The 16,618-nt window shown below is 41.6% G+C and overlaps 1 protein-coding gene across 9 annotated transcripts in view; it reads left to right on the top strand.

Moving 5' to 3' along the window:
• Positions 1–16,618, top strand: part of TRPM3 (transient receptor potential cation channel, subfamily M, member 3) — a 700,716-nt gene that overhangs the window by 596,391 nt on the left and 87,707 nt on the right. For 6 of the 9 annotated variants that reach the window (XM_014541293.1, XM_005868324.2, XM_014541286.1 and 3 more), the window contains 6 exons: positions 1,361–1,495; positions 4,540–4,590; positions 11,868–11,903; positions 12,058–12,198; positions 15,078–15,107; positions 16,031–16,320. In XM_014541293.1, coding sequence (XP_014396779.1) covers positions 1,361–1,495; positions 4,540–4,590; positions 11,868–11,903; positions 12,058–12,198; positions 15,078–15,107; positions 16,031–16,320 — 683 coding nt within the window. The remainder of the gene's footprint in view (positions 1–1,360; positions 1,496–4,539; positions 4,591–11,867; positions 11,904–12,057; positions 12,199–15,077; positions 15,108–16,030; positions 16,321–16,618) is intronic. The other 3 variants (XM_014541287.1, XM_014541289.1, XM_014541292.1) reach the window with 1 other exon arrangement.

The following is a 16,618-nucleotide window of genomic DNA, read 5'->3' on the forward strand; positions in this document are numbered from 1 at the left end:
AAAACATATTTTATTGATTTTTTACAGAGAGGAAGGGAGAGGGATAGAGAGTTAGAAACATCGATGAGAGAGAAACATCAACCAGCTGCCTCCTGCACACCTCCCACTGGGGATGTGCCCGCAACCAAGGTACATGCCCTTGACCGGAATCGAACCTGGGACCCTTCAGTCCACAGACCGACGCTCTCTCCACTGAGCCAAACCGGTCTTGGCAGCTATTTCTTTTAAATGTCTAAAAATATAGACCTAATACAAAATTGCATCAATTAAAATACAGGAGGGAATTAGCAGTTGTAGTTAGCAATTTGTTTCTGGTTTCCTTTGAGGTTGCTGCTTCCAAGTAGCGGCAACCTGTGCTGGTGTACGGCTGGGCCGCACCTCAGGATGCAGCATTAGCAGGCTTCCCCATGCCGGTGCCATCTGGTCCCGGTGGCTGAGCACCGGTCCTCCCTATTCCCAAGCACAGCACAGAGGGAACCAACGCTTTATATAACTGTTCCTGGTTTGTTTCCCTCAATTGACTCTACCAAAAATAAAAACTTGGAAAATTGCCCATTGGGTGATGTATGCATGTGTCCCCAGGAGGTAACCAGCATACTTCTGTGCCTGGAATTTTTACTTCTGTGCCTGGAATGACTGTACGGGTCTTTTTTAACCCTTCCTTTCCCCAGAGCGCCTGCCTAGGATGGAGTCCCTGTCTTCATTTAGTGCCGCGAGGGCATTGCTGCTATGGAAAAATTTGTCAAGGAGTCTGGACACAGAAATTTTTGTAAGAGGAATTAAATAAAACCTTAGTAAACAAGCCAAAGGACCTAAACAGTTGTTGTGTCTCTCTGTGGAAATGGGTGAGATAAAGGCAAAGTGGTATCACTTAACTAAAAAAATAGAACAACCTACTTTCTAGTCTGCTTACAGGGGTCCCTCTTGTCAAGCCAGCTAGGGTCTAATTCAGAGCCTAAGAAAGATGAAAACAAAGACAGCAAGGTACCCACTTTAGCACTTCAGTGGTGCTGCAGAAGTTTGGTCAGAGAGTTAGGGGAGGAAAAGCTTTGTAAACCTTTGTACCTTCTCAGGAGAGAGAGAGTGAAAGAGAGAGAGAGGCCGATTTTGAGATTCAAGGAGATTATAGCTTTAGCAACTAGAAATCCTTGAATTCTACTTTCAAAGATAAGACCCAAAACACAGGAGAGATTGTCGCTGTCCCAAAAGCAGAGTTGGAAGCAGTCTTGCTAGCATGCTCTTGGGTGTGCTGAAGGTTTACCAGATGTCAGAGGCATCCATGTCTAAACTGTCCAGGTGAATGCTAAAGAACTGCATCTCCAGAGCCTGGGGCAGGCTAACTCAGTGACTTGATTTGCAGGTGGGGTCTTTGGAACAAGCCATGTTGGATGCCCTAGTTCTGGACAGAGTGGATTTTGTGAAATTACTCATAGAGAATGGAGTAAGCATGCACCGTTTTCTCACCATCTCCAGACTAGAGGAATTGTACAATACGGTAGGACCAAGCTAAGGCTTTTTACTTTCTCTACTTTTTTGTTTTACCTTCTCCTGCTCCCCTACATGCCTGTGAGTCTCCTCCCTGCCCGCCAAATGCATGGATCATTCTTCACAAAAGCCCCCTCACACCGGTGTAGACAAGCAACACCGAGTCACCAAGATTCCACTTGTTTTAACTGCTCAGTTGTAAGCATCTAAGGCAGAAAGTTATGTGATCACCAAAAAGTAACATTCTCAGATTCTTACATCAAATCACCAGGACATCGAAAGTAGAACAAAATTAGAACACAGTTTATTTGTAAGCCAGAGGTGTTTGAGGCAATCAGCAGAGAACGATTGATTTCACTCCAAGCATCAAAGAAGGCAAATTAATTATCTTATCCTGCACCATCTTGTTATTCTCAGAGCTATGAATAAAACAATGACAAATTTTAGGGGGTAAAAACCTCTTGCTTGGGGTTACCCCAAAAAATTTGTCATTGTTTTATAATGATTTTTTAATTCATTCACTAGGGATACCAAGGAGTAATCATAAGAAAAACTACTATTTATGAAGCTTTTGAGAGTATTCAGTGAATTAAGTACATTGGCTCTGAGCTCCTACTCACTAAAATCCAGTGATGTTTAAAATGTTAGAAATTGCACTCCCCCATTTTACAGATGAGAAAACAGAGGCCAAAAAGTGAATTGAGTTATTCAAGGTCACAAAACTCCTAGGTGAAGAAAGAAGCTAGTACTGACCTAAAGCTTCTTAGAGATTATTCTTCCCTTCATTTGTCACAGCACTTCTCTATTTCACCACACACAGTACTAGTGAGATTAAAATTATTGACCTATTCCCAGCCAGTTTTAGGTGTTAGATGGTGCCATTCTGGCTCTATCTTACTCCCACTGATGGAAATAGAAATGAGTTTAGTAGAGTGTTTCCAGGTTTCTGTTTTCCCTGTAGATTTTTGTTGTTGTTGTTGTTCAGCATACTGAGACTTTCAGTAAGAATAATAAACCAAGATGGTGACATAGGAGGCCCAACCTTTCATCCCTACAAAAAAGATCAACGATTAGCCATAGAGGAAACAGACACATGTAGAAATATGCAATCAACCAAGTCTGAATGATAAAGAACTTTAAAATGTGAAGAGATTAATAACAAGTAAGGAGATTGAATTCGTAATCAAAAACCTCCCAACAAAGAAAAGCCCAGGGCCAGGTGGCTTCATAGGTAAATTTTACAAAATGTTATCCTCATTTTTTTTATATATATTTTATTGATATTTTACAGGGAGGAAGGGAGAGGGATAGAGAGCTAGAAACATCGATGAGAGAGAAACATCGATCAGCTGCCTCCTGCACACTCCCTACTGGGGATGTGCCCGCAACCAAGGTGCATGCCCTTGACCGGAATCGAACCTGGGACCCTTCAGTCCGAAGGCCGACGCTCTATCCATTGAGCCAAACAGGTTAGGGCAGCGTGGGGAGCCGGAAGACCGCGAGTTCTCCGGACGCGGGCCAGATGTGCTGAGCGTGGGTATCCTCATTTTAGAGATGGTAATACTGAGTCACAGTGAGGCAGCTTGCCTGCGGTCACAGCTGGGGAGCCAGGCATTCTGACTCCACAGTCTGCATGTTTAATCCCTATCAACCTGCATCCCTCAGTGGAAAAAGCTCTGATGAGCATGTCTGCTTGAGTGGGCAAGTAGGTCATTGAGGCCGTAGAGGGAGATGATCTCAATCCTTGAATGTGTTTCAGCCATGCTTAAGGGTTTGCCACCACTGTCTGAGATATTTTCATGGGGTCACCAGATTTAGCAAATAATAATACAGGATGCCCAGTTGAATTTAAATTTCAAACAACAAATAATTTTTAGTATAATTGTGTCCCAAATACTGCATGGGGCATACTTATATTAGAAATCATTCACTGTCTATCTGGAATTCAATTTAACTAGGCGTCCTATATTTTATCCAGCATGCCTATTCCTGAAAGACAATGGAGTGGCAAACCATTTCATTTCATTCTTCCTTAAGCCAGAGGTGGGAAACCATTTTTCTGCCAGGGGCCATTTGGATATTTATAACATCGTTTGCTTAATCTAATTCACTTAATATAAATTTATGTCACCAGGAAAAAACTCCTAGATTTATTGAGTTTTGAGTCCACCTGCGGTTGCCGTGGCAGGCCAGACCAAGTGATTCGGGGGCCTCATACAGGCCCCAGCCCACAGGCCGACATTCCCCACCCCTGCCTTAAGCAAACATACAGCTTTTCCCCAGGCCTCTCTTTTCCCAGACTTCCTGTGGCCTTTTCTTTAGACCAGATTTTAGCAAACTACCACCCAAAGGCCAAATCCAGCTTGCTGCCTAATTTTGTATGGCCTGGGAGCTGAGAAGGTTTTTTTTTTTACATTCTCAGTGTTGGAAAAAATCAAAAGAAGAATGATATTTTGTGACATTCAAATTATATGAAATTTTACTCTCTTTTTGTGTCCACAAATCAAGTTTTGCTGAAACATAGGCAAGGACCTTTGTTTAGGTATCATCTCTGGCTGCTTCCGCACCAACGGCAGCGTTGAACAGCTGCCATGAAGACTCTATGCCCCACATAGTCTAAAATATTGACCACCTGGCTATTTACTAAAGAAGTTTACCAACCCCTTACACAATTTCTCATTCAATGTGGGCAATAAACAAGATGTGATTGGCAATGTGCCAAAGTGTATTTACAGCGCGGGAAACTGGCCCCTTTGCCTCCCCCTGCTGCAAAACTTGCCCCTTAAGTGATGTCTTGGTTTAGCTGTCCACGGCGGTGATGGCTTCCTTTATAGAGTTTGAACCTAGAGCCTCAGATGCTTTTCCTTGAGGAACCACAAGTCAAAAATCTGCCAGTGTGTTTCTTTAGAAAAGACAGGTACAACTGAGCAACTACAACAAGGTTCATCTGATTGACTGTCCCTTGCCAGCCAGCCCCTTCCTTCCAGATCCTCCTTGCCTCGCCAGGAAGAGCCCGACTAGCAAAACCATTTGATTCTTCTTTATTGTTTTCAGAGACATGGGCCCTCAAACACATTGTACCACTTGGTCAGGGATGTCAAAAAGGTAAGAACCCTCTCGACTGCAGGTCAGAGGCCCTGTCTTGACTGCTTCCTGTGATTAGAAAGCACCTCTGTTTTGCATTGCATGAGCCGCCAGAGCACTCCTGTCCCTGCCAGACGCCCCTCATTTCAGGGCACAGAGTGTGTGTGTGTGCGTGTGCGTGTGTGTGTGTGTGTGTGTGTGTGTGTGTCTTTTAACTCTGACATCTCTGCTTACGATGCAGCTGCGGTTTATCTTCGATCTCCGTGGTTTTAGACGCTTTTGTTGAATATAGTGCTTTGGATAGTAGAACTCCAGGCTTTTTCCCCATGCCAGGTGGATTTATGCCATTATCTGTATTTTTCCATATGCCCCTCTCTGTTTGGGGAGTTTGTTTCCATGCTGTCCAACCTGTTATAAGAGGTATCTTCATGTACTAGCTCCTGATGCAATATATCACTGTCACATCTAGCATTATGCAGGGTGTAGAATAATACCAAGGCTCAGAGCCACAGAGACTAAAACATATATATGTATACCATTCTTCTAACACTTTATTTTTTCCAGTATAGTTTTTCACATTCATCATCTAAGATTTTGATGAGGAAAAAAATCCAGTAGGTTTGGATCAAATAGATTTATCCCCATTTTACAGATGAGGAGGCTGAAATGCAAAGAGCTGTATTAAGTGACCAGTGAAGAACTAGAATTAGAATTCGGAAACTTTGATTTAAAATAAAATAATAATACCTGATATTAGTAATGGCTAGGTGTGTGACACCAATCTATGCTTTCTAGGCACCTTATCTCATTTCATCTTGACAACAATTCTGTGGAGTAGAACTTTTACTGTTATTTTGTTATTATATAGCAATAGTCCCATGTATAGATGAGAGGAGTGAGACACAAGGAGGTTATTTTTAAACTTACCTGAGAACTTGTTCTTTGGCCCCATACAATCTCTTTCGGGGATAGCTTTGGTCTGAGCCTTTGACAGCATTCCCAGGAAGTGATGCTTTAACTGTAATGAACAAAATAGATGGTGGCACTCCCGCCCCCCATACACATACACACACACAAACACATACATACACGTACACCCCTTTATCAATTTGTAGCAGTTCTTCACCAAAGTCCATAAGGCATACTCAGAGCAAGTTACAAAGTAAGGTCAAGGATAGAGTCCAGTTCCTTCATGTCATAGGCATTTTGATGGCTAGAACTGACCCTTAGGTGTCCTGTAGGCACTTTTTCATTTTCCTTCAAAAGGTCAAGCAAAGGCCCTGGGTCTGCTTATAACGTTCCCATTAACCAGGTGGACCTTTCTGATCCATGTGAGTGAGTGAAGCCTGTTGTTCTTTCAAAGCAAGGGAAACAGATGCTGTGCAGTCTGTACACCCAACCCGACAAGCATTTTCCCACGATCACATCTTCCCTTGGTCCACCCCACTTCAAGCCATAGCATACCTGCCCTCAACAAGCCTATTTCTCTTTTCCTCGGTCTTCTAATTTTTTTAAAATTATTCTGGCTCAAAATTGCCTAGAAACTAAGAGGGGGGAATATCTCAGAAGAATGTGTACATAGCCATTGTGTATTCTTTGCCAAGATATTTGTTGCTCGTATTCAATAAAATGTCTTGAGATTTTTCTAAAATAACAAGATATTATCCCCTCACCTTAAGCTGCCCGGTGTCACTGAAGGTATTGTGAGGCTCTCTGAGGGGACAGCTGTGCCTTTGTGCCTCAGTGCCAGCCATCGGCCAATCCAAACCTTCAAAGTCCACTTCCATCATGCAGGTTCTCAATGTCCCGCATGATTTTCAAAAGGATTTTGTAGTTAGATCTTACTGAGTACAAATAATCAAAATCCCTCCTATTAGGTTTTCTGCCTTGCTGGACTCTGCTTCGCAATATCATTGTTTCTTTTCTGAAATCCCAGTAGCTGCCTCTTGCATTTGCTCACATCACTTGTATTAAAAGGCATGTACAGTAATTTTAAGGTAGGATTCTTTTAAACTTCTTAGCTAAAGATGCACAAGAGAAAGCCCAAGGATATAGTTACCTAAGAATTCATTTACTTACTAACTTAGTAACTGGAAAAAAATGATAACATACCACCCAGGAGAGTACTGAACTGGCTTAGGAACAATTTATCTTTTTACCAGGGACTAGAGATTGCCAATAGGTGGGAAGAAACGGAAAGTCTATGCTTAGCTTCTTCCTTTGGGAAGAAATAGGAGCAGGAAATGCAGCCTTCACTTATTTCTGTGATAAAGATGAGCATCTGACTATTGGAAAGAAGGAAAGAATAACAATGGAGCTGAAGGAGCTGGAAGTGTCTCCATTTTATGTTACAGGGAAGAAGGGGACTGAAAATGCTGGGGGTCTGTTTGTTTGTTTTATTTTTTTAGAGAGAGCAAGGGAGGGAGAGAGAGAAGAACATTGATGTGAGAGTGAAACATTGATTGGCTGCCTCCGGCACGCCCCCTACCAGGCATGTGCCCTGACCAGGAATTGAACTGGTAACCTTTCAGTGCACAGGACAACGCCCAGCCAACCGAGCCACACCAGCCAGGGCATTTGTGTATTTTTAAGAATTAAATGATGGAGAAATTAATATTTTCCTCAGGTGGTTCCAGAAGACTTTTAGCAGTTTAGGCCAGTAAGATTCTCAAAAAACAAGGTTTAAATGCTAAGAAATCTTGGACAGTTTAAGCAATTGTCAAAATTAAGGACCATAATAATTAGTATGTACTTTGTGCTTTATGATTATAGGACTTTGTGTATATATTAATTGATTTAATCTGTGGTTTAAAAAATTAGTAAGTGATAAACCCTGATACAAAATGCTGTTCATAAGTATGAACACCACTCTGGACCTTAAACATCGTGTTTGATAACATGTCTGTAAACTAAATGTAAGTAACTCTGACAAACCCAGGGAATGCATTTAGGAATTATCAGACCATCATAAGTTAACCAGCATGACACCTGCAAGTCCAACTAACCTTTGAAATCAACAGAACTGAATGTGGAGAATTGCTCCCATGCTAGTTTCAAATTTCAAATTATTTACACCAAGGGAACAATCTAGGAGCAATGAGATGAGGAGTTGCTATTCAGCATCTATCAGAAATTTAAAATTATTTAAGTCAACCCAGTTCCCTGGACTGTTTTCATGCATAAATCCATTGGATGCACCAATGCTCTCTTATTAAACCAGAGTGGCCCAGTCTGTCTGCTTTTTTGTGAATTCTAACTTGTCATTTTAGTAGCTATTTGCCTGCTCATTTTGTGCCTCTATGTTTTAAAGTAGTAGTTTTTCTTTCTTAATTAAATGTGCTAATACTTCAGAATACCTCTACTATCCCTCCCCAAAAAAAGAGTATGATATTTGTTTATATAGAAGTAGTGTAAAATTAGTATAGTTTAAAATTCATTCACATGGGAATCAAGGCTCAGAACTTTACAGAATTAAGAAAAAAAAGTTTTTCAGACACAATTTGGGTAAAGAAAGGACCTTTTATAATCCCATCTAAATTCACACAAATTCACAAAAGCATTCTTACTTTTTATAAGATTAGTTGCCCAGTCTATTACCATGCCAAACATTGGGGGAATGCCCTCTTTTTCCATAAACTTTCATCGGAATAGTCTTTTCCCCATTCTCCCTTGGTAAACCTGACAACCAGCTATCATTAACACCTTCCATGCATCAGAAGGAAACAGTCTAAGTTTCAAGAAAAGCAAAAAAGGTGTTTCCTAAACAGTAGAAATGTGTTGTGATGTCATAAGCTGACATCTGAAAACTAGAGTTCATTTAGGAGAGCAGATCTATGTGAATGTAAACTATTCTTTGAATTAACAGCTGTCCTTCAGGATGGTATGGGTTAAAACTCAGCTCCCGAGTAGTAGTAGCTCATAGCAGGAAAAAGGGAGACGACGTTTTCAAGTTATCGCGTTGTACCTATCCGCAGACCCAAGCTTCTCTGTTTCATTCTGTGGGTCAGGTTACTTAAATCACGTGGCTTCCCATGAAATGGGGGATAAGTGTTCAGGCTTTACCAGTTACCAAAGTCATTACCAAAAAGGGGAGGGTAAATACCAGAAACAGCAGGCAGAAGGAGGAGTGTCACACCAGTGTCGTTGTTGACCTCCTACCTGAAAAGGACCCCAGCAAAGGAAGACTCCTCCAGAAGGTTTTTGGACATTACCTGTGGCATGTGAGGTGCCGTGCACTTTCTCTGCTTTTGTCCAGAGGAGGTGGATATGAAGAGCACAACCCCACCCCTGTCTACCCCTTTACCACCCCTTGTCTCTAAGCCCCCAGCTCCACTAACCAACCCTCAGGGGATTCGTGGAAACTACATCAACCTGGAAGCTGGGATAAGAGTCTTTGTCCAGTGACCTGGCAGCATAGAAATAAGAGCAGCCTGCCAGCTGGTAGTCAGACCTTGAGAAACAGACAAGACTTTAAAAGTAACTGGGTCCAAACTGCATGTTTTCAAAGTGTAAACTGAGGTACAGAGAAAGGGTGTGATCTAGCCACGCCCACAGTCTAGCCCAGTGCTATTTCCACGGTGGGGTCATCTTGCTGCTGTTCTCTGCACATGTTACCCCTGCAGTCACAGGTACCCAAGGCCATCGGCCCAGACAGGCACCAATGCTGCCATCCCCTTCAGCGTTCACCCAGGACACAGCTATGGCAGTTTTACTCATTTTATTAAATCTATTTCTTCTTCCCCAAAAGGTTTCCTCTCTTCCCAGTAAAAATTGTGAAACGAATTTCCCTTAATTTCCCTGCTTCCATAAGCCTCTGGAAAGAAACAGCTGCAGTCTTGCAGACTGAGTTCAAACGCATTGCTTGGTAAAGTAAGCTTTCCCTCCTCCAGATATCACTTCAACAAAAGCATCTGACTCTCTCCTCATCCCCAGATCCTCCAATCTGCGCTGTGTTCATTTACATCAGTTATTACACTAAACAGAGCGGGCAGGCAAATGCTGAGGAGGAAGGAGCCCGCATTGGTTTGGGTTAGGTGAACATCGCCGCCTTGTGGTCAAACAGAAAGCAGGCCCGTTTTCTTTCTGGCCTTCACTAAAAGCTGGGGAGAATCTAGAATACTCTTTGAATCCTTTCCCCTGCTTCAGACCAGACCATCCATCACTCTAAAATAATCAAGCTTTATATGAGAAGTTTCTAAAGAAAATAAGATTATGGCACCTTCTTTGGTAGTCTATAAACCTATAAGCCCTTTATGAATGAAGTCATTTACCAAAAAAAAAATATATGGTTTTTTTGCCCCTCTTAAATTTTATTTATTTAAAATTTTACTATTATAACTATTCTTCCTGACAACTCCCACTCTTACAGACACGTCACATGTATAAATATTGCCATTCAATATTGGTCTTCAGACAGTATCGATTCTTGTTCTTAGAATTCAAACTAATGCTTCCATATGGATTTCTCAAATGAAAATATATAGGTGTTAGACTCGATATTACCCACGTCTTAAATTTAGAAAATTGTTACAAGGTTGGAAATAAGCACAAGTTCCTAGACTTGCTATAGCTGCCTTTCAATAGCATCATAATAGATCCTCTGGGGGTTTTTTCAAAACCTGGTACATTACAGACCATAGAGGCCAGGAAGTTCAACTCTTTTCAGTGAGAAAACTGGGGCATTGAGGGCAAGTGGCTGGTTTGTCCTATAGACAGAAGCCCAGGGCAGTTGAGTCCCAGCCAGTGTCCCTTACCCTGCCTACCTCACAGTGCCAAGCAAATAACAGACAGGGTGGGCTTCCTCTGGAGGGCACCCTTCATGGAGCCAAAGGCATGGAGAGGAGGCTGACTGGGGTGTGGCCAGGCTCTGGGGCTCTTCTACCTTTGAAATAACAGAGGTGCTTAACAATCTGGTAGAGCCAGGCCTTACAGAAACTGCAGCCTTGTTAACCTATCCCAAAATAATGGAGAAAAATCGTCACATGGGTAATATCTTTTAAATCAGCTTAATGTTTATGGAAAGGGCAATACCTGAGAAGTTATGATCTTCAAATAAAACCTTGTCTACGTTCCCTTCGTTATATTTTTACCATGCTTTGCATAGGAAGCCAGATTGGTCTTTCTTAGCAGCCAGAGGATAGCTTAATTTGACAATTTAGATTGATGAGATAATCTTCACACAAAAGAGATCCCGAAATTCTGAGAAAGTGGGGGAGGAGTGAGAGACCATTTCTGTGAAGAGACAATTCAGCAAAAGAAATGGGTTCTGATGAGCCAAGGTCAGGGATGGGAGGGGTTGTGTCCCTTAAAGTGCTGCCATCTCATCTCGAATGCCCTTCACACAGTCCCACTTCGCTCAGCCGTTTCAGATTAGGTCCCCAAGCCTGCCTTGTATCCCAAGCTAAGGGAGAGGTAGAATGCAGTGGGCAGGGCTGAGAACTAAGGCCGCAAGGAGGTTGAAAGAGCAGCACTTGGATTCATACACTTGGGCTGGTGCATCAATTGCTATCCATTCATTCCTGCCCATACAGACACACCAATATGCATATTTCAAGACAGATTTCTGCAGTAAACTGAGGCTTTCTCAAACAGGGGTGACTCACACACTGTGGCTAGTTAGTTCTCTTACTGAGAACATAATGCAAAAAAAACAAAAAAAACACACACACACACAAAAACAACCAGAGAGATTGATCCCACCACATCAGTTAATTTCACTATTTTACTCATTCATATTTTCAATAAAAAGCATTTCAAATGCCAACCACACATCCGGCACTATAAAAGGCACTAGGAATACAATGATAAATAAAACAATGAATATTATAAGGCTCTTTCTCCCTGCTTTCTCTTTCAACACAAGGGACGTTCATAAATGACTTCATCTGACAGCCATCCTGATATCCTTGTATGGAAAGGAGCCAAGTGTTCATTGTTAAACAGAAGTTTGGTATTAAAGGCTATCTGAGCTCTAAGCATGCCCCACCTGATGCAAGCCCTGGCAATACCAATCCCCTCTGGAAGGAGTCTTCATTTAGTGAGTGTGAAGAAATAAATGATCAGCAAAGGGTGGTAACAGGCCTGGGTCTGAGGCAGAGCAGCCAGGGGCGTGGGGACAGCTGGGGAACCTAGTTCCTAGTGTCTGGGAGCCGTAGCATTTGCCATGTCTAGCCTTGTGTTTCTTTCTGCTACGCTGGTGTGTTTTTCTCCTCAGCTGAAGACTCGAATAAATATTTTGATTTTCTGTTATTGCCGACGATTACTGCATCTTCTTATTTAACGTATGTCTTCTTTCCAAGCGAGAATATCCAGGTTTCGGTTGGATCTATTTTAAGGTGAATTAATTAACCAGCATAATAATTCATTCATATGTTTCTTTTTTAATTAATTTTTTTTTTACTCTAAAATAGTTACAGAACACATGGGATCGAATCCCTAGTAAATCACGCTGTCCTTTGGCTCTGTTTGTTTTTCATTCTTCCCTCACAGGGGAACCTGCCGCCTGACTACAGAATCAGCCTGATCGACATCGGCCTGGTGATAGAATACCTGATGGGCGGGGCTTATCGCTGCAACTACACGCGCAAGCGCTTCCGGACGCTCTACCACAATCTCTTCGGCCCCAAGAGGGTGAGCCTTGCGGGGAAATTCGGCTTCCTGGACTCCTGGGTGGACTAGGGTGCTACCCATTCAGGATGTGGCTTCCTTCTCTCTTAGTGGGAGATGAGATGAGAAGGCAATTGCCCCACCTCTTCTTCCCTCCACCATCAAATCTGTTTTTATAAAAAGCGGGGGGGGGGGGGATGTATTCTTTCCCTAGGTCCAATTCAAATCAGAAACACACTGAGAGTGAGCCTTAATGATCAGAGAATAGCAATGAAATTCAAACGAATCTTATTATCTACCGCAGCAATTTTCAAGGTTTTTGGTAGGGATCTATTTATACCCTTAAAAATTACTGAGGACTTCCAAAAGCTTTTTTATCTACATTGGGTTCTATCAATATTTATCATGCTGGAAATTAAAGTTGAAACATTAAAAAATAATTATTTATTAATTCATCTTAAGATGACCATAAGAAGTCCATTCATTACATATTAACATAGAGAGCATGTTTATGAAAAACAACTATGTTTTCAAAACAAAAATCAGTGATGAGTAGCATAGTTTTACATTTTTTGCAAAATTCTGTAATGTTTGACTTAACAGAAGGTAGGTAGATTCTCATATCTACTTCTGCAGTCAGTCTGTTACAAGACATTGTTTTGGTTAAAATATGTGAAGAAAATCTGCCCTCACACAAATATGTGACAAATATGACAAATGTTTCAAACAAAGGAAGAAGTAATCTTTAGTGATAATTGTAGCTATTCTTTTTTGATATTTCATCAAAATTCAAGTGGCAATTTCTTGAAGATCGGTTTGCAACATGAAATCTGAAACCATGTCAGTGAACTTTTCCTATTAAAATCCAAACTGCAGTTTGTATAGATCTTTTAACATCATAGATTGGTCATTGTAAAATATTGGTTGGTTGAGTTATATTCTGATCTTCTAACTGTCATTATACAATTTCAAAAACTTGCAAAAACTTGCATTCACCTTCAATCTCATCAGGAAAGACTTTACTGAAAAACTGTCAAGGTCAAGGGGTGGGTTTTCCAGGATTCTATTATCTGCTTGAAAGTTTGAATTTTGTCACTGACAACCAATACTGCGAGTTGTTTTCTTTGAAATGACAGTCCTACTTCGTTCATTTCTAAAACGTCTGCCATCCAGGTCTAAGAAACCCTAATTGTCTACCAGTCATTTCTTGACACAGATAGTTCATGACACAAAGTGGCCATAATTCAGCCCAAACAACCCCATGAGTGTTTCCCCTCAGGACACCCATCCTAGTTCAGTATGTAGCAGCAGTGCTTAATGCGACTCCCCATTTCACCCCTCAGAATAGTAAAAAGACATTTTTTACCAGCAAGAGTAGAAATTGAATACACGTAATAATTTTTCAGGCCTCATCAAGCACATTCTTTTGTTGTTGTTTTGTTCCATTGATTTTTAGAGAAAGTGGAAGGGAGGGAGAAAGAGAGAGAGAGAAACATCAATGTGAGAGAGACACATCAATTGGTTGCCTCCCAAACACTCACTGTAACCCAGGTACTGCCCTTGACTGAAAATCAAACTGGCAGCCCTTCAGTGCACAGGCCTCATCTCTGTCCAATGAGCCACACCAGCCAGGGCTTATCAAGCACATTCTTAAGTGCAACTGTTTTGTTTTGTTTTAAACTTCAAGTGTATAACAGTGAACTCTAATGACAACTAGTAAAGCCTGGTACCACTGCCTTCATTCTTGCCAAGGTACCCAGCAATTTTACCGACCGTTGCTTTTTTATCATCAGTGCAAATATTAACGCATCTTAGTGTTATTATGAAAATAGCTTTGACTTCACAGGCCCCTGGAAGGGTCTCAGGAAAGACCTCCACCCCCAAAAGGGTCACGTGGTCCTAGGACAACATTTTGAGAACTGCTGCTATAGCTGGTGGCAGGCATAATTTTTTATTTTTACCAAACCTTATCTTCTGATTATTCTAGTATTTTGTGGTGCTGGAAGAGACCTTTGAAAACACCAAAAAGTTTTAATTTTTAAAAATCACAAATTTTAAACTGGTGGTCGTTATAAAAGCTAAAAGAGAAAGAAAGGGGGAGAGACAAGGTTCAAGCTATTCCGACTTGAATGGTCAAATAAAATTTGGAGGAACCATAAGTGCTATAACCTTACTATTTACTTAAAGAACTTTCAAGATGGTACCCAACCCTTCCGTAATTCTTGCAACGTGGAATTGGAATTCCTGACTCCTGAAATGTAATTTTGTATCTCCCCTTGTTAAATATAAATCAAGTTCTACACTTTGCTGAGCTGCCTTCTCTGTCCGTCTCGGTCTGTGCCTGTTCTGCACATTCCCAGCATGAGCAATGATGCTTCTGTTTGTGCTGATACTTTCCATGCCATTAAGTGCCATCGACACATGCCCCTCTGGCCCCACTCACCCTTGATCTACCGGACAGCAGCATAGAGAGATGGCCAGCATGAAGCATCTACACGTATATTTATGAATAATATCTCAAGTCTTCCAGGAATAGAGGTCATTCAGAGGTTTGAGAAACATCTCCTGCTTTGATTGAATGTTTCATCATACACATAAGTGCTTGAAGTCATGGAGATGACGAGCAGGACAGTTTTAGGAAGATGGAAGAAATTTTGGTCCACAAAAGGCAATCACGTTATGCCTGTCAGTTTCCTAATTTTCTGTGATTCACCCAAACTCATTAAATCCCTAATTCTCTAAGAATTTCTATAAATAGGTTCCCTTTGTAATGTTTTATTTATTGAAATAGATAGATGCTATATGGTAAATGGAATTGTTTCATTACCTGTTTGAGATAAAGTAGGATCCTTTTCTTACATCTGTAAAGAAACATCTAACATTGTGCATTAATTTTTTAACAGCCCAAAGCCTTGAAACTATTGGGAATGGAGGTAAGTGTTTGCTCAAATTATTAGTGTCAATTATTTAATCTCTTTGTTACACATTTGAAGTATATACATAAGTTCATTTCAGTGGTAAGGATTAGTACATGACTCTGCAATGAGGAAGTGACATTTTTCCCAGTGGTGAGGTGACAGGTCACAGTAGCTTTGAAAATTTCACCATGGAGGTTATATTAATTAGCATTGCAAACAAGGAAATAAGTCCTATTTGAAATACTAACTGGAAAACCAAGGAAGCATATATATTCCAGTAAGCAAAATCTATTCATGGGTGTTTACAAATGGCCAACAAATCCAAAGGCCAGAAAGACTTTACAAATGCACCTAATGAGGTATGCAGAAACTGGAGAGGTTACCTTCCTCCCATCTTCTGTTAATGTGGTTATTGCTGTATGCAAATGCAAGTCCTTGTCCTTTGAGAGAAAAGGGTAGTGCTGTCCATCATGCATGACAAATAACCCTGCCTGCAGAGGGGGAAAAGGACAAAAGTGAAAAGAAAAAGAAAATGGCCCATTGAACATACTTTTTCTAATTTAAAGTATAACAATGACATGTTCCCATAGGACTGTGCTCATGCTCTTCTAGCTCATTTTAAAATTAGACATATATGAGCTTGAGCGTTCTTTTAGGATTGGAGCTAGGAGAGGATACAGGCATACCTCAGAGATATTGCGGGTTCGGTTCCAGACCTCCGCAGTAAAGCAAGTCGTGATCTTTTGCCTTCAATGTGTAGAAAATGCAACATCTGGGAAGAGCAATAAAGTGAAACACAATCAAATGAGGTGTGCCAGTAGTTCATTTATGCATTTGTCAAACCTGGACCAGTAGTAAATACACAGTAACTGTTGACTGAATTTCATTGGTTCATTTCTAACTCTACCTCTATTTTTTTTTTCACCCTAAAATTACAGGATGACGTTCCCTTGAGGAGAGGAAGAAAGACAACCAAGAAACGTGAAGAAGAGGTAGACATTGACTTGGACGACCCTGAGATCAACCACTTTCCTTTCCCTTTCCACGAGCTGATGGTGTGGGCCGTCCTGATGAAGCGGCAGAAAATGGCCTTGTTCTTCTGGCAGCACGGCGAGGAGGCCATGGCCAAGGCCCTGGTGGCCTGCAAGCTCTGCAAGGCCATGGCTCATGAGGCTTCCGAGAACGACATGGTCGATGACATCTCCCAGGAGCTGAACCACAACTCCAGGTCGGCCCAGCCCAGAAAATGGGGTGATCAAGGGACAAAAAGGGAAGGTGGGCCCCAAATAATGGATGGAGGGTCTGAGCTCCCCAAAACTTGAAGGCAAGGCAGTATCACCCCAATGGTGCACAGAGAGGGTGGACATGAAGAATTACTGTTGCCCGGCTGGCATGGCTCAGTAGTTGAACATCAACCTGTGAACCAGGAAGTCAGGGTTCAGTTCCTGGTAGGGGCACATGCCGGAGTTCTGGGCTCGATCCCCAGTGTGGGGCATGCAGGAGGAAGCCAATCAATGATTCTTTCT

The sequence above is a fragment of the Myotis brandtii genome, unplaced genomic scaffold (assembly GCF_000412655.1).
Source record: "Myotis brandtii unplaced genomic scaffold, ASM41265v1 scaffold266, whole genome shotgun sequence".
Lineage (NCBI taxonomy): Eukaryota > Metazoa > Chordata > Mammalia > Chiroptera > Vespertilionidae > Myotis > Myotis brandtii.